At 41.2% G+C, this 19,076-nt stretch overlaps 1 protein-coding gene across 1 annotated transcript in view; it reads right to left on the bottom strand.

Moving 5' to 3' along the window:
• Positions 1 to 8,283: 8,283 nt before the first annotated feature.
• The window catches only part of tshz2 (teashirt zinc finger homeobox 2), a gene marked incomplete at its 3' end in the record, with an annotated part of 37,380 nt that continues 26,587 nt past the window's right edge, over positions 8,284 to 19,076 (bottom strand). Inside the window, exon 2 of the mRNA XM_079272885.1 lies at positions 8,284 to 11,324. Coding sequence (XP_079129011.1) covers positions 8,284 to 11,324 — 3,041 coding nt within the window. The remainder of the gene's footprint in view (positions 11,325 to 19,076) is intronic.

Raw genomic sequence — 19,076 nt, 5'->3', positions numbered from 1 at the left:
AAGGCCAACTCAGCTGCAAGTCAGGAGGCGATCTAATAATAGGAAGGTGTGAATACAGAATTTGCTTGTTATGAAAAGGTGGACAGAAAAATGAACCAGAGAGGAAAGGAAAATGCTTGAGCAAGCCAACTAATTCATAGTGGCAAAAAGAAAGCATTCTTGTGCCCTTGTTGACTGCTGGCTGCAAGAGAGCCAACAAACCCTGGAGTCTCCTGACAGTGTCTGAGGGGTCCAAATCCAATCACATCCAATTCTGGTTGTTGGTTTACAGCGAGGACGACCTTGCACAGTGCTGACAGTCAGATTCTTTCCAGGCTCTTCAGTGGGTTTTATAATTCTTATACCTCACTGTGCTATAATCTAACCAAAAAAAGAAAAGTGAATCCAGCTGCATGTCATCCATTCAAAACTTTGCTATTCTGTAATGCGTACGATCCGTCCTCTGAAAATTTCAGATTGGGAAGACAAAGTAATAGTAATCATCTTTTTTGTGTCCCCAAAATATCCCCATCTGGGCCAATCAGCAACAAATGTGTCACTTTATTTTGAATTGTAATTTCCCCTTGGACCAATCAGTGTTATTCTAAATGCCAGAAAACAGTGGTGAGATGCATCATTTTCCAAGTTTTGTCAAAGTGAGATCAGTCATCTCTGATGTTTTGTGTTTGACACATAAATGAGCAAACAGATGTTGCTCAGCTCCTCCTTGGGCTCATCTGTGTAATTCCGAAAATCTGAAAACACAGCTGTGGGCTTCATCATTTTTCCAAGTTTCTGCAGAATCCAACAAGTAAGTAAATACTGTGGCGTTCCTCTAATAGGCCAATCACTTTCATTTGAAAAAGGCATATTTGCTACAAAGAATGCTTCCTTAACTCTTTTATGACTCAACCATTAATCTTGAACGCTACCTGTTATTATTAAAGTAAAGTAAAGGGGTCACTCGTAGTGACAAAACCGCTGACAATTATCCCACAACTCTCAAATGCCCCTCAGCTCTACGGAACATTTCAGCATCAATAAGCTCACTGGTTTAGTTTTACTGCTCACAAATGTACTGTTTTGGTTCACTCTCAACCTAATTTCCAGCAAAAGTAGAAGTAGAAGAAAAGCTCTAATAAACCCACTGAACGCCACCTACTCAGACAGACAGCGTTAGCGACCAGCATGTAGCATCTTAAAAGCTAGATATTTCCCCCAGAAGTTGGTAGAGACCAAAACAGAGATAAAAGAAGAGTAAATATTAGACTTACATCTTCCAGGTGGCCTGTAACAGACCGCCAATCAAGTGTTAATGTTGCTTTGTGTCCGTTGACTGTGTGAATAGGCTAACATGTTCCCCATATCAACTTTGACCTGACCTTAGAATGTACCAATCATTGTCAAATACACTTGATACCAGTCTTATATTTTCAGTGGTCAAAGAAGCTACATTGCCACTGTGGCCAATGGCAAGCTGAAAATGACACCAACAACATGTCTAGTGGGTGCCTGGTCCTACAGAAAGTGTTGTCAATTGCTGTCTTGTTTCTGTTTTCACTGGCTGTTTCGTTCAGATTACCTTTGAAGAACATCGAGAGCACCCTTGTCACACACACTGTAACTCTCTGGTATCAGAGCCTCACGAAAAAAAAAGGGTTTCTGTTGGCTAGAATTTGACAAACAGTGACTGGGTTTCTTATTGTTCCCAGCAAGTCTTTATGGTTCCTGCTATGATGTGTTTTGTTCTTGAGATTTATGTGTCTCTGTTGGCCACACATCTGGAGGGAGCTGAGAAGCAGTGTTACACATTTCTGGCTCACCTACATCTACGCTGAGTTGTAGTTTCCAGCCTTAAAGCGGCACTCCGCCGATTTAATGTTGCACTCCTACAACATCGTTTGGCCCATTGTGGGAAAAAAAGGAAGAAAAGAGATTGTCTTTTTTGTTTTACACATTCTTCTTCTCCGTCAAATCCTGGTGCCTACATTACCCACAATGCAACTCTACCACTGAAGAGTTCAGTCAGGGATTAGCGTGTGTTACGCTAGAAACAGCGAATGCAGCCCTGAGCAGCTCCCCTCACTCACAGATGAGCAGCGGGCTACAGAGCCCGGTGAGCTCACGTCTTGCTCACTCCACAGCCCTGGATTTGTTTTCATTTTCAAATGTGTAGTCTTCAGCCCCAACCGACGCTCAATGTCAAGTGACATCACTTGAGGCAGATTTCATCAGATTTTGTGCAACTTCCCTTGGAGCCTCAAAAGGTGTCATACAATATATATTTTTAAACATTTGCAGTAGAACTCTCTAAGACCTGTTAACAGACGTTGGGTTGCTTAATCTGTACAGTTCTCCTTTAATGAGAACCATAGCCTATTCAACCGGATATATATATATTTTTTGACAGTGGAGTGAACAAAGGCATTACAATTCATCTTAAACATGAGGGAACTGACCTTTTTGCCTAATATTATTGAACAGAATGTTTTTTATATGGGGTTTATTTTCATGACTCCCATCCAACTCCCTGCTAAAGTTCAGATGCAACATATTAAAGATATCAGATATGAATGTACGAGTCAAACAACTGAAAAAACCCAGTGAGTCAAACGAGACATCAGCTTTTTTGTTCCTCTGTCTCAAGATCAATAAGTGTTCCAAGATGTATCCTCCATTAACAGCTCATCCATAGATTACTCAAAGCACAATCTTGTTACACGAGTTTGCGATTTTTCCTTCCACCATATTAAAGCCTCCTAATAAGCGCAGGTGTCACCCCTGTCTCTGGTGTCTGGTCATTTGCGTTTGCTCCACGAGTCCTGAGATGCTTCGGAGGCACAAGCAGCCAGTCGGCAAGAATTAGAGCAGCGTCCATGATTGTGCTGACGTCTGCAAGGGGCTAGGCTGGAGATTAAGCCCAATACAAATGTGTGATTTGTTGCTTTCATATTTGGAAGATGTCAGCTTCAATTTGAGCTAGCACGCTGCCTTGAGGCAGGCTGGGTGACAAATATGAAGGATGCACTGATGAACTGCTGGCAATCAAGTGTTAGTTCTCTCATCCACTATATGATCGCAATGAAAACCTCCACACATTGTTACACAGAGGTTTGGCTACGGCTATCAGCTTTTTATATCACGTCATAAATCAGCTGAAAAAAGATGGGAATTTGATTTATTTATTCATCTTTTGTTCTCTTGTTATAAATCAATTATTCATTTACAGCATGTGTCTGCTAAATATTTCTCCTATTCACTGCTTCACAATAACACGGAGTACTTTAACCCATTTCAGTGGTCACTGACACCCTAAACGTGTCTTCGGGGGCTATTCATTTGTACTAATAAAAAGTGAAAAATATTTACCCCCTTTTTTTTGTATCAGCCATCAAAACCCCACATTGCGCAGTGAAATCACTGAGTTATTTTTGTACTACTGTTGGGTTATTTGCCAAAACTAAGATATGGTTATCTTGACACAGTGTTGGACACAACACGATCAAGTTATACATTAAAATGGTGTCAAATGTATTGTTAGTTGTACAAAAAGACGTGCAAAAAAACCCCACAAATCATCAACAAATACTAAGAAATACTGACGTGTGACTTTAAAAAGAGCGACAGATTACAACAGTTTGCAACCATACCTATTTTAGTTTGGGCAAATAACCCTAAATGAATATCAAAACATAACACTGGGTCAAAACAAACCCTTGTCTTGTGGCGTGTTCGACCAATGGGGCACTAGCTAAAATCAAACTATTATTGCATTGGTAATATACAGACCGAAATGATTTAAGTGTGTCCCCAAAGCCTGGCTCAAGTTATTAAATGAATCAATAACCTTTTTCAAAGCAAGGCAGTGATGAATATCTGTAATTATTGGGCAATCATTACAAGTGATTATCTAAAAGACAGAAAAAAAAGAGGCAAAATGGGGTCCGGGTCTGAACGTCATCAGGAGGGAGGATTGACTAACTGTTTAAGATTCTGGAAGTTTGAAAATACCTCATGCATTATAACTGAAGCACTACCCCAAGTTACCCGAGTTTAATCCTTTTCGCAAGTGCTTCATCAACCTTCAGCCTTTTTGACAAGACAGAAGTTTCAGCATGTATGATTAATAAGATACAAATGTGCAACTGATATTTGATAAATGACTTTGGTTTCATATTCATGATGTACAATGAATATGCAGCACCAGGGGCTTAGGCCTACTTGATTGATCAAATGTATTCCATTCATCACTTATTTTTGCTTAATTAGCATATTTGAAGCAACACCATTAACAGTGGAGGACTATGGGCTATTTGGAAGATATGATGTATGTAGGAGAGCAGACATACATGCATTCCTCTTTGTCTTGTATGAGCTCACATTCTCAGGAGGCTGAATTCATTATAAATCATATTTTACAGCTTATTATTTCGCCCAAAAAAAATAATAAAAAAAGAGGCAGAGCATTTAGGTACATCATTCATCACTTTATATTCCAAGTATTTGGTCCTCCACATTTTGAAAATAATATCGTGTCAGTAATCTGCAACAGTCTAATGCAGGTAAAAGGACGAATGTTCTGATATCTCTGTGAAACGGAATGGAGAGATGTAATGCTCTTTCTGGGATATTTCTCAGAGGGACGTAATAACCTGAGGACTTTGGGGAGAATAAATGGGAGAAAAGGGAGTTAGGATGTGGGTCATTATAGCTATAAGTTCTAAAGCCCTTCATTAAACACATGAGCTAGTCATTACCCTGCTGCTGTGTGATGAACATTTTGAACCCCTCCTCCTCCTCCTCCTCCTCCTCCTCCTCATCCTCTGGTTTACAGGCCAGACGATGCAGAGAATCCATGCTTGTCTTGCACAGGGCGAAGCAAAGTCAGGCACAGTGTAAATGTTTTGTGTGTATCCAAGCAGGCAAATTCTGATGCACATTTGCCCTATTACAGCACATCAGCGTCAGGGAGACGCGCCAGTGCAAGCAAGCAGCGTGCACTTATCATTATTTGATAGCATGTTTAATGACAGATTGACAAAGAATTTGCAAACACGAGTTGGCGTCATTTTCGCTAAAGTCGGGTTTCACTGCATCTTCAATGCAAGCTTACTTATATGCATAATTTCATTTTTTTTCGACTGAGCTATTCAGTTATTAGAACTGTTTTAGAAAGTAACTCCAAGCTGGGAAAAAATGTGACAGTGAGACATTTCTGAGGCTTTCTTGATTTTAATACATTTCAAAAACAATTTCACAGCTAGCAAAATGAATGGTGCTAATAGTGAGAATAATCAATCATATATGTGTGGTCTGTAGATTGGCTTCACTGCATGGAGAGGGATTACTCTGAGAGAAAAAGGTCTGAGATGTGACTTTCACCTACATTTTGTCTTATTATTTTTCTCTTTCCTTTATTCAGAGGAACCATACTGACACATAGCTGAGATCTGTCACCAACGCCCAGCGTTCTAGCTAATGTAGAGTACTGTATAAAAACAACGTATAAACTGTGTCCATGAATGAGCATGTTACTGCGCTTAATATCTCTCATAATCAATCAGTTTAAAAGCAAGATTGTGTGTGTGTGTGTGTAATTGCAGAAAGCTGACTGTGTGCTGTAATTAGCCATGACATGTTAGATATACGGTGCAATTAACTGTGTTAATATGCAAACATCCAAAATGAATTAATATAAAGCACCAAAAGAATTATGGGTTTATTTCACCAAATTACCTGCGATGTGTTACCTGAAGTATATCAGTATTTAATAACTCAGGTACTCCTATTAGCGAGCATCATGTTCATTTGAAAAACTGGAGCAGCTGCTGTGTATTTTGATTTTCCACCAACTACAGTTCATGCACATTGAAATGATGGCTGATTGCATGATACAACTCATATTAACCTTATAAAGGTTTTTTTTAAAATTGACATTACATCCATTTAGCAGTTTTGTGTACGAACAATGAGTCCCACATCGACTTTGACTTATTAGAGCAAATTATGTGCAGAGACAACTAATTTCCCTCTGTGATTGCACTGATGGGAGCTTTTCTCTTCGGTTAGCCTTGGGTGAATCTCTACTAGGTTGTGCTGAATCCTTAAAATGTACTTTGAGCATGCATATATATATATATATATATATATATATATATATATATATATATATATATATATATATATATATATATATATATATATATATATGCACTGAATAATGATTTTCATCAAAATATAGGGAATTGCTAAAAACAGAAAAATTCTGCGTTGCATGTCATCTTTTGTTAGTAAAAAGCCTCACTTTAAATGTCACTTAATAAACATAAACAGCCAGTAATATTCTCATCTCCCCCGCCCCCCCCCCCCACCTGCAAAGCATTCTGCTGCATCTTAAGGACAATGCTCGCTTCAGTTTAGAATAAGTTGCTCCTCTAAAACATAATGGCCCTACAGACAAATCAGAGATCCTTCGGAGAAGAAAGGCACTAAATAATTTATAGCTTTAATCTGCTCACTGAGGTGTGTGGTCTTTGACAGTAATTATAAATGCAGGGGAGAAATTATAGCTGAATACTTTCACTGCATTAGGAGTCATCTGATGAACAACGTGATTGCCTGCTCATTTCCAACAATAGGGGGCAAGTTGGTGTCACAGCATTCAAATCACCACAGTGCCCATGTGCTTTTTCCCCCCATTCACCATCAAATGTCAGTTGGCCGTTATAAAACAGAGATTTGATGGGTGGAGGTAATTGAAGACTTGATTGCTCGAAAAAGAGATGAATTGCATAAAATGTTTATGAATTTAGAAGGCAATTATTTTTAATAGCCTTGAAATAATAGAGCTGGAGGAAATATGTTTAATTGTTATGATACCATCTTGCAGCAACAGCAGCGGCGTTCACAGGAAAGCAATAAAGTCTGACAAGAAGATGTATCTTTGAGGTGTATCTAAAAGTCATAAGGTAAAAAAAACAGAATGCTGTGTGGGCTGCAGTATGGGGATGCTGTCCTTTGTCGCATTGAGCTTTGCCGTGGATTTAAAAGCTTGTAAAAGACAAGGAAGATATTGTGAATTTAAATAGAAAATACTTGGGTAACACTTATCTTATTGGTCTGTTATTTCTGAATATTTTGGTATTAATTACAGAAAAAAATGTGTTTTTGCTTTTTAAGAAATTATTTTAACACCAAAGTAAATATCAATTCATTATTGGCAATTTTATGCTCCATGTATGTTGAATTGAATCACATTTAGCATGTTCAGCGGACCTGCTGTGCACAGACTAAAAGACTCTTTAGATTTCCCTAGAAATGAAGTGTTTCTATTGTCCCTGATAAGTACCAAATTGCCTTGTTCTTTCTGGGAAACTTCCTCCAGTAATAATAAAGTGTTACTGATACTTGCATAACTTGAGTAGAATTTGCTGGTATAATATCGATATTTATTGTACATCAGGGTCAGGGTTTACAAGCCAGGTTTGCTAAGCAGAAAATCTTAACATCTTTATATTTTTAAAAACTAACTACGCAAGCAGACATCAAAGAGAAAAAAAAATAAAAAGATATACAAGCTGTTATCAAATGTTAACTCTTTATTTGAAGAAGTAAAAAAGGTGCAGGTATCACAGGTATCATCTGTCTTGCTGTTATCCTTTTGTTGCATGAAACACACTGTTTTTTTTTTTTTTCCTTCTAAAATATATTTACATGTGAAATATCCTTGTTCCCAAACCGTCTAATTATTTTTTTGAGTCATGTACAGAATCTGAGTCTAAACTGGTGATTAAACATTTATTAAAGTGCTTTTTTCTCTTCTATCATTGCGACACAAAACATCTTTACATAGCAATACACTGTACAGGTCTGCGTGTGTGTTATCGTGTGTCGGGCTACCTGTGTTAACAGCTGCACATGTATGCAGGTGGACAGTATCACAGAAGTTGTAAAGTACAATTAGTTCATTATTTTGTCTTTGAAATACAATTTAAACTTGACATATCATACAAATAAATAGTAGTCATAGCCGGGGCTATTGCATGCAAACATCAGCAATTATGTTTCTTCAAGCAGTAATACATTTCATTACTGGTGATGCATTTGAGCAGGGTGCAAAAGTATCTCTTAGTGTTTTCCTTATACAATTTCTAACCAGTGTGTCTTTGCCGTCCATGAAATGTTTTTAAAAACGTCATAATGATGCACTACACAATGCTAATTGAAAAATGGTTGAAATATCTGACCCGTGTGTTGAAATAAAAAAAAGAAGAAAAGGAAAAAAAGTGATAATAACAAGAAAAACTACTCCTTGTCCATTTCCACATATTGTGAATGGTTGTCAGGGGATTTGCTGTGAGTTTTACTCAAATGAAGTTTGACTGCGTGATTGCTCGCAAATGTCCGACAGCAGAGCTTACATTTGAACTTTGAGTCAGTGTCTTCGTCCGTGACCAGAGCCTCTGTGGCTCTGACACTGAGGGCCTTCGACAGTTCTGGCTCCTCTACCTTCGTCTGGTGCTCTACCGGCATTTTGCACATGTCTTTGATTTGGAACCCGAGATGGGTTTCCAGATGGGAAATGAATGAGGGGGGGGACCTAAACTGAGAAGCGCAGTCATTGCAGTAGAAGATCGGGTGCCCGGTGTCCATGCTCTTCAGAAATTTGGTCCCTCCGGTTTTACGCAGTTGGTATTTTACATTTGCTAACCAATGGCTTATGGTGGTCATGGACAATCCGGTGAACTTGGAGATGTGCATCCGTTCCTGAGGGCCTAGGTCTGCGAGTAAGTATTTACCCTCAGAGGTCTGGAAGAGGCTGGAGGCAAACTGAGCTTGCAGGATGAGAAGATGGCGAGGATTCCAGTTTGACTGTCTACCTTTACGCTTGTGGACGGAGTACACCTCGGCAGACATGTCCTCAAAACGCCTGACATCGGATTCCAGTTTCATCATCGGGATCCTTGATGGTATGGAGGGTTTTGGCGTGGTGGCTTTTGGAAGAACTTTAACCATATCTGCAATGTCAGACAGAGCATATTTCTGTGGCATCGGCGTGGCGGGGTGCAGTAGCGAGGAACTTTGCTTGCTGTGTTTGGATTTTGTCAGATCTATTGGTTGGTCATCATTAACAAAGAGAAAGGGGTTATCGGCCCTCTTTCTCATAGCATTTCCAAGCATTAAAGCTGGTTTCTCACTGCTACGGTTAATGTCAGCAAAAATAGACTGGGTGTGGGCAGATAGTTTATCTCCTCTTGAGTTATTGGGCTGATTTGCTTTGCCCAGATGATTGTTCAGAACTGACTGTAGAGCACTAAGAGGGTTTATGCCAAGTAGACTTGGAGTGTCACTGAGAGGCTCTGAAGTAGTGCCGCGTCCATTGCTGGCAGATGGGCTCGGTGTCTTGCCTCTGTCAGAGAAATCTGGGCTCAACTTCCCTTTGATCGCTTCACTCCCTTCATTCATACAGTCTGCATCAAGCTTTGAAGAGGAAGAGGAATCATCCTGACAATCGCTGTCATCATTCTCCACCAGATCAAACTTAATATTCTGACTTTCTTTACCATCGCTAATGCCAACCTTTTCTTTTTTGATGTCCACATTTTGATGCGCTCCCTGGGGAACCTCGACTCCCACAGCACCGTGGTATAACTTCCCCTTTGGGGCAATCGGTCTCAGCTTGTGGTTAAATGTCTGCTTTAGCTGAGTAGGGGGAGATGCAGAGAGTGGGGCGCTTTTGATGAGGCCAGAGAGCTGATAGGCAGCGTGAATGCTCGGATAGGCACTCCAGCTTGGTGTCCCTGTTTGAGCTTTATTGATGGCAGAGGCCACTGTATTGGCTAAAGATTTAAGAATGTCCCCTCCGCCACCTGAGTCCTGTTCAAGATCCTCCTCACGGAGATAAGGGTACTTAAAAGTCCCATTGTCTGCTTTTTGATCCTCACTCTCTTGCTTGTCATCTTTAGCTTCAGTTTCTTCCATTTTGTCTGATGTACCTTCCCCCTGGCTGTCCCTCTCACTGGTCCCGAGGGAAGGATTTTTCGGAGACACCTTTTCTCTCTCACTATCAGTGGCAGCAGGCACAGCTAAACCCTGGAACATTTCTATGGCCAGGGGGTCAAGGGCTAACTGTTTACCCTTTTTAGAGGCTGAGTTTGTGACTTTGATGAAGTGTCCAGTAACCATCATATGTGTGGTGAGTTGCTGAAGGGTGTCATGGGAGCTTCCGCACTCCATGCATTTAAGAATCTGAGACTTGCACGTTTCAAACTGCCAAGTGTAACTCGCTCCGTTCTGATAGCCGTAGCGATTATTGTTGGCATTTGAAATGGCGGCGGCCCGTTGTGCCTCAGTGTAGCCAGATAGACCAGTTGTAGAGTCAGGGGAGCAAGGTCTCACCGTCTCAAATGCCCGTTTCTTTGATGGTGGCAACAACTTGGGTGTGATTACTGGGAGAGGCTCTTTTAAAGGCACTTTTTGGTAATGCTTAGTTTTTATCATATGGACACTCAAATCCTGGAGTGATTCAAAAGAGTGACCGCAGAACATGCACTTCAACACTTTTAGTGCATCCTCTTTTCCTTCCATATCATGCAAATTCCTTTTCCTAGATTTAGAAGACGAAGCAGAGGAATTACTCTGTTTGCCGTGGTTGTTGTCCTGGTAGTGTCCGCTTTTGTTCATGTGGACCGTCAGCTCCACGACAGTGTCATAAGCGTTACTACAATCCTTACAGCGAAATCGGCTGGCTCCTGTGAACACTGAGCCACAGGGTTTGGTGGTTTGCCTGTACAGGTGGACAGAGCTAAAGAGGTTAGGTTTGGATGTAGGCCTTGGGGAGAGTGTTTGATGCAGGGTCTTGGAGAGCGCGTCTTGGTGCCAGTCAAACTCACTCTTGGCGCTGCCGTTGGTGCTGTCGCAGTTGGCTCTGCTGGCTTTCTTGCCAATTTTCAAGTCCATCCCTATCCCAGTCCAGTAGGAATCAGAGAGAAAGTTTGTATAGGCTGCCCTCATCTTCTCCAAGCTGCCGACCACCTCGTCTTTCTGTTTGGAGCTGCGGTTCTCGACATCCCTCTGGCTCTCAGGTGGCGAGGAGGTTTTGAAGTCTGAGAGTCTGTCGCTGGTGTCGCTAAGGCGTGACTCCATCTCGGCCTCTTGATTGGAAAGGACACTGATGGGAGAGTTCTGGTTGCTATAAGTGTTGGTGCTCTTGTTGTCTAGCTCTTTGTCCTCGGACACTTTGGGGCTGGTCTTCTCTGAGCATTCTTCCTCAGTTTGCGTGTCGTTCTCGCCGTCTTCCTCGGGGATGGATTCCCGAAGAACACCGTCTTCATCAGGCACGTACACTAGAGAAGAAAGAGACACAGCGATTAATGACATTAAAACACATTGTGTGACGGCAGTTTAATGAATTTAATTTCCAAAGAACAATGTTTAAAAAGTCCTAATGCGGCGGCAAGTCATTTTTTTTGAGAAGTCACAGCAGTCATTTAAGACAACATAATGGCGGCTGCTTTGTGCCTTGGGAGGTTGGAGAGTATAGCTGGACATAATGTCTTTACTAACAGACTGCTGCTGGTGTAACGGCACCATGTGATTCACGACAGGCCATTGACTTAGTGCTGTGTCCAAGGTTTTTTCTGGCCTCAAGTTGAGATGTTTACAACAATCATTGGCCACTGAGTGACAAAAGGAAATTGATTCGTCTGGGGCCCACTAAGTGTTATTGTAAATGACCTATTCCATAGCGATTATGGATGCCTCAAAACTGCATTGAAAATGTAAGCCTTCTGTTCTGGATAACATCTAAGCTTCCCTGAAGCCGTATGTGTGGAATGTCTTAACATAAACATAAATGTGTCCTGCATTGCTCCATCTATACATTTAAAGACTCGACTAACAAAAGATGAGGAAACTAATTTCAGAAGATATGTAGCCATTAAGCAAAATAAACATATGTTGCAGATGTGAAAGCTGATAAAGCTGTTGATCATGCTGGTGGAAAAGCTGATTCAATTATAAGTGTTAAAACTAGACAATTAGAAAAAAATTAAAAAAAATCACTGGCAATCTGTCACGTCATTATATTTTCCCTGACAGTCTCATAAACAGCAATTACTTCTTTCATTATTCACCTGTTCATTCTCCCAACTCATAGAGCACAAACATTATTGCTTCAATTAACAGATAATTAAACAACAGTATTTCTAATTGACATATTTCCCATCATCCAATTAGTGGAAACTCTGACTCAGCATAGAGGGTTCTTCACACTGCTTCAGGGTCTGCTCGGCATAATATGAACACAGCCACGGAATATTAAAGTGTCCTTTCTGACAATGACTATTTCAGATTATTTAAAATCGAAACACCCGGCAACCCACACAACAATATCACAACCGATGTTTGCAAATATTTTCAAGACATCCTGCAATAAATGCAGTTTGTCAGTGTTGTCACATATCTGAGATATTTTCCACCTCATAGTCTGGAAAATGTGCACTTTGGGAGAGACGTGGCAGATGGGCCCCGAGTTAAATATGAACAGGACATAACAGCCCTGTCCAGGCACTTATGCATTTCATGTGGTTAATATTTCTCTTCTGAATAGAGGGCACTCCATGAGGGGGAAGGCTGAAGCCGAGCACTCAGGAGTCCCACACTAGGCGGCCAATAGAATGTCTTCCCTTTTTTTGCCTTCTGAAAATAAGACTTTTTTTTTAAATCAATATTTCACAAGTGCCTCAAGAGAAACCCTGGAGGTGAATTGCCTGCTTGCTAATGGATGGAGATGGGATTCGGACTTTCCAAACAAACATGGAGAATGGGGCCTTGGTGAACAAGAGCCTGCACACATTCTCACACCGAAGAGCCCCAATGTGCTGTGACCTTGTACCACCGCAAGAGAGATGTTTTGATTGGCCAACCGAGATCGGTGATGGCCTCCAAAATACCCTTGATGCCAAGGGAGAGAGTTGTCAAGAGCACAGAGGTATGTTTTATTTATAGTCTTATATATAGTATTCACAGTGAAGGAGAACACCAATGGCTATGACAAGCTCCAAGTTGATGTCCTCTTTCTTCGCCACTAAAGAAGTGGCCACTAAAGTCGCCACTAAAACTGAGGGACTGGGAAGAACTCACTCCAAAGTGGGGAGATCAGCATTCTTTCCTGTCCAGTGAGAGCTTAATTTAAATGTCTCATTCCTAGTATGCACCCGCATGTAAAGGCTATTCCCTGCATATTTCATGTAGCTTCAAATTCACCAATAGATGCAGTTCTGTTCCACATTCCCAATTTGTGAGATAAATATGCGTTTCACCAAGACTAAGCACTGCTTTCCTGGAAATAACCACTAAGATGTAGTTATATCAATTTGAATGTGAATGTTTGCGTCTTATCGTGGTTTTTTTGAGGGTGGAATTGACAGAGATTAACTGCAGCCCTTCCTTTTGTTTTATGCATTTCTATCAGATGCCCTAAGTAGCAGACATCCACAGGCACCAATTAACCTTCTGGCAGGGATCACTCCAAGTTACCCGCATGTCTAACTCCGCTTCTCACACCAATTGTAAACGTGCTTTGCCAGCTCTTGTTCTCCCACAAAACTGCTGCTGTGCCAAGCTGCGCTACTCTTTCACACAAGAATTCAAGGACAATGCAACAATAACAGACAACTCCTCCAAAACAGGTCATTATATTATGAGAAACAAGTTTGTCAAGAACACAGAATTAATTGCAGAAAGGCTTGAAACTTAAGTATAAGAACTGGTGCGTCAAAGTGAAGAGATGAAATTCTTCTCATTCACAACTTAGAAGAAAAAAAAAAAACAGAAAAGGAAATGCCTGGTTTGAAAATGTTGCCTAGCAGTCCAAGCAAGGCAACTCCCAAGCTAACTAGCCTTACGAAACGAGAGGCTGGCATGCCTTGCCTGAGATTTAGCATGTCATAAACTCCTGTAAAGCCTCCAATCTGTGTCACTACAAATTTATATCTTCAGACAGAGATATGCAAAGGTCAAAAAACCTGAGGTATCCATCATAAATCAGGCGGTTGAAGTGTTTATAACCTTTATCCGTTAGAGCAGACTCTTGGCATAGCAAGGCCTGGATTTACAGAAGCAGCAGCCGGTTTTCTGAGCCAAAATGTTTTTTTCTCCCCTTACATCAAGAGAAACCAGTTAACTGAATAGGAAACAGTAGATTAAGTTCACTGCAACATTCACGGCCGCCTGCTGTCCAATTGGATTGGTGCTAAAGGCTTACATGACAATATATTTACAACTCAACTTGAAGCATCTTGATAGAGTACAATCCCCTCTCCCTTGTGAGTCTATTCAAAATCTGTCAATCATTTTTTTTTTGTCCACGTAGGAGGCAGCTGTAAAAGGGCATTCTGTTTCCAATGCTAACATGCCAGTAAGAAACTTTTGTAAATTTGAGAACATCAACATTTATCTCTCGGAAGGTCAACATTTCCTTCATTAATCTGACAAGTCAGAAAGAGTTAGCAGCCTGAGGAGCTTAGCTAACAGACACCGCTGCAATACCCAGCGCAGGACTCTGTGAGTATCCGAGGTAACACTATCTTCAGAGAAGATTGGGTAATTCATAGGTGCCAGTGACAGGTCTGCACGTCTGTGCCACTTTCCCCGGCGCTCTCCGGTTGTCTCAAGCTACAGTTTTTGCTGCTCGCAAATCAATATCTCTTTTTACTTCTCATTGATTGCCTTGTGGTGGGACCAACCTAAGCAGGACTGTTATGACATTTCTAGATTTCCCCCTGTCCTTGGAACAATCAATTGCACGCGCATGGCAATCAAAACCTCTTTGCAAAATGAACCTGCTCCATGACATTTTCATCTCCCCGATTTATGCCATGTAAAGAAAATTAAAGAGGCCTGCTGGATAGACAGAGACCACTCTAACAACGCAGGTCAGGATCACTGAACAATCTCCAGGCTGTCTCTCTAACTATCACCCCTTTCTCCTCCCTGTTTTCACTCACATGTAAGCCAAGTGAATTGTGTCTGTACATTTAAAAGCTCTTCTGTTGTTATGAATAGGTGTGAAATGTCAGTCAGAAAGTACTGGGTGTACCAAACCTAATTCCAAAGTTGTGAAGCTCTTTGCAAGGTTGGAAACAGGAGGGTGTGTTTTCTGAAAGCCACCGCGGTGCGATTGTGATTTCTTCAGTGAGCTATCATTAGAACGAGACACACATGTCACAAGGTTTAATATTTGACAGTGATATCTGACGAACTCAGTGAGCAGCGCACGTCAAGATAAAACAGATACATTGTCAGACATCCTGATGATAGTCTTGATGACACATCTGAAGTCAAGTCTGAACTGAATCACATAAGAAACGGCGAAGAGCTAATTCTGAGCCCCGGAGCCATCTGTAAAGATCTGTAAACACCTCTCGCTTCATTGTTCCCTGTCAGGAAACAGTCTCCCCGAGCCCAAGGACACTGCAGAGTAAAGAGAGAACAATCACATTCAGACTGCTCCCTTTGACAACATTTGTCTGGAGGTTAATTGATATCACAGAATTAAATAGTGTTTGACTTGCTTTTAAATAGGAATGTGTCGTTCGTTCCCACCTGGCCTATTATTTCATTTAACACTTTTGAATGACATCCTTAACCGACTTCAAAACTCTGCAGACACACTGTAACTGAGGCTTGTTATTAACAATGTTGTGCTTCACATTTTGGTAAAAACAAAAAAAACATAATCCATAGGCTAGATAATGAAAAGCGGGTTTAAAAAGCAGCCACAAACGCCCACGAAGCGGTTTTGTTGGACCGTCCTGAGGCTTTCACGACAAAACCATGAAACGGAAACACTCACGTTAATTTTTGTATGCATGAAGGAGATGTTACTTAAAGTGCATTACTTACTTCACTAAACACAAGCTATTCATGCAGATAAATGCCTTGCTTTCATACACCCTCAACTTTAATACTTTATGGTCTAATATAATCAAATAAAAACTCGCAGCTCAAAAAAAAGACATGGACGACTTGAGGACAGATTGTGAACACGGCAAACGGCACAATGTGCTCAGATGGACCTAGAGCCAGATTAATGATAGGATCGCAAATATGACACCATATCCTGCCATCTGGCTGTTCATTTGGGCAAAAATGATCACAATAATTATGGCAATTAATCAAAAATGTTTTCACAACCAACATGCTGTTAACTAAAAACACAGAGAACTTTGGAACGCACAATCTACACGCCAATAAACACAAAGAAATATCCGCAGGCAGTCCGAGCTACACGGCCCTTCCAGCGAGTTTCGTTTGAGCTGTTGGGGTGTTTCTTTATGCAATGATAGAAATGTGTGAATCTCTACAAAAGTCGGTCTTTACATGGACGCTGATCACGGTATTTACTGAGCCACATCAGATTGCCCTGCCTGAAGCTCCAGGAGCCCCTTCCCCTCCGTGATGTCACCGAGCGCTGCCGCTCCTTTTGGTACCTACTAGAAGCTTCTGCTCCGAGACGCATCAGTCGGCCCGCTGCCTAATTGGAAGTGAGCGGTGGGAGAGCATTGCAATCTGCACTCCAGCACCTAAGTCATCACTTTGAACATTGCCACAGCCGACGCATCACATGCAGTTGCCTTGTGTTGCATCTCACCAAAGGTTCCCACATCAGCACCGGCAGAGACAATTATACACACACAACATTCCTGTCCTGCCTGGTAGACATTTACCAGACCAGCAACACAAAGCCAGGTGGATCTGTGTACAAGATGTTATTCTATACATGGATAGAACAAGCCTTAGGTCGGCTCTGTGGCCTCTTTATTAGGTACACCTGTACAATCTAATGCCATCCAATAGAACATCTTAACATCATTGTCCGGGTTTTTGAGTCTTTGAGATTCATCAAATCTTCAGTGGTGGAAAGTAACTTCGGTACATTTACTCAAGTGCTGTATTTAAAGATCGGGTTGGTAATCTGGAGGAACTAGCAAGAGTAATCTAGATTGTAAAAATTATACAATCTAACAAGAACGTCGCCAAATCTGCAACACTTGAGGCCTCCTTCCAAAGCCACGACCCCAAAATGATCATTATGTACATGAACAACAAACATGGCGACTGCTAGTACTCACAGCTGTCAATATAGCAGCTTGTGGAAGACTCTTGTGATGCGCAATGAGTGCACAGGCAAAATATATAACAAGATATAATAAAAAAATGTTTCTGAAGATTACCCAAAATTTCTATTTTGTGATAATTTACACTCTGACTACACTACTTTTTGGAGGAAAATATTGTACTTTTAACCACATTTATTTGACAGCAATAGCTGCATTCATACTTGTCACATTACACTTACATACAAAACACATGATCAGATGGCGTGCTGCGCCATTTTCAATCATGAAATGCTTGTAAGAAATGTCAATATTAACACCAGCATGATGTGTTTTTAAATCACAGTACAATCATGTGATTCAGTTTACAGCTCAGAACTGAATCATATGACGAAGGATGATCTGAATACGTTCTGCAAATCGGTGAGGTCCAAACTAAATTCCACTCTACTGAGAAGGCAACAGATATCTCAAAATCTGGACCATAAAAAATTAAAATAAAAAAAATCCACAAATAGCTGCAGGATAAACACCAGATGAGATACGAGAAAATATGCTTTTTTTTTTTTTTGCAATTTGGGAAAATAAACTGCCGGCCTTTGAATCAGCTGTATCGTGGTCTTTTGTACAAGCAGTTAAATATACTGTACAAAGCATGATGCATCCTATTTGTTCCCTTTTGCTAACAAGGAAAGGTAAATATAAACAATTCTGGCGAGCATGTTGGATAACGTTACAACGGAAGAGGCTTAAAAGCCTCAGTGTATATTTGGCAGATTATAGATGATCTTCTCTGCCCCGACTGATACAAAGTTCCAGTTGGCAGGGCAGAAGCAGGGCGGCTTCAGCTGCAGTGTATTTTCCACTGGGGGGGGGGGGGGAGAGAGAGAGAGAGAGCAGCCTCGCGCCGCTCTGTCACTTGGTTTCTGAAGAGCCTGTGACACGGCTCTCCAGGAGCGACATGATGAGGTCTGATGGTTCCTTTCTGCAGAATAGCAGTTTACCCCTCATTCACCCTTATCAGAGAGTGAACCCATCATCTTACAGTACGCCACTCAAACCGCTCCGCATATTGGAGCTGACCAGTCGAGCAAACAGGGCGGTACTAATAAAAGACCATCTTGCTTTGGTTCAAATTTCCCTGATTGAATGTCATTCAGGAATGTTTTGCGTGGCAGCAGGGAGGAAAGTGGGCCATCACTTAAAGGACCACTGCATTACACTGCACACACATAAGGCCTTTGTTCTAGTTTCATGAGATACTGAGTGAAAGGTATGATGGCCTGCACTCGCCTAACGTGTGCCGTTTGTTTTTCCATGCCCACTCGCCAGACTAAATAAAGAGCTGTTCAATTCCAATTCAATCATTGTATGATGCTTTGTAAACATTTGTTTCCTCATATGAATCCAGAATTGAATTGTTTATAATATCAAATTGGTGGTTTATTTCCTTGTGATCTCATGTGTTATTTCATGAAAACCCAGTGGCGGGTCCCCTTTACCCTCTGCTGACTGGACTGTGTACCATTCAGTCTTCCCCTGAGATCAGAAGATGTATACACAGCCCATACAGTCCCCGCATCATAAACTTTGCATGAACTCTAAACACTGGCCCTCCCAAACAACAACAGCCCTCCATCAAGGTCAGGCCTTGATGAATCTGATAGTGCAGCTGGAAGAGACTGTGTGTATTCTATTAAAACAATCTGCATTTCACGAACTCTTCGCGCCCGCTCTGTCCCTGTATGGATCTTTCATTAGATTCTGGATGGGCTCCAGCCAAAGCTTTCCTTGTACAAGCAGTGTTATGCAGTTTTCAGTAAAGGGAGGCATTTTTTTTTTACATTCCAAGTTCATTAATAGTAGATTGCCACTTTTTCCCTTCATTAAATACAATGAGGCCACAGAGTGAATTTGCAGCTGAAGCGTGGTACTGTCAGTTTCTAGTGGGACCAAAGGCTGCTTCATGGCAAACAT

This window comes from Melanostigma gelatinosum, assembly GCF_949748355.1.
Source record: "Melanostigma gelatinosum genome assembly, chromosome: 8".
NCBI classification, from domain to species: Eukaryota; Metazoa; Chordata; class Actinopteri; order Perciformes; family Zoarcidae; genus Melanostigma; species Melanostigma gelatinosum.
This window is presented reverse-complemented; position numbering and strand designations above follow the sequence as displayed.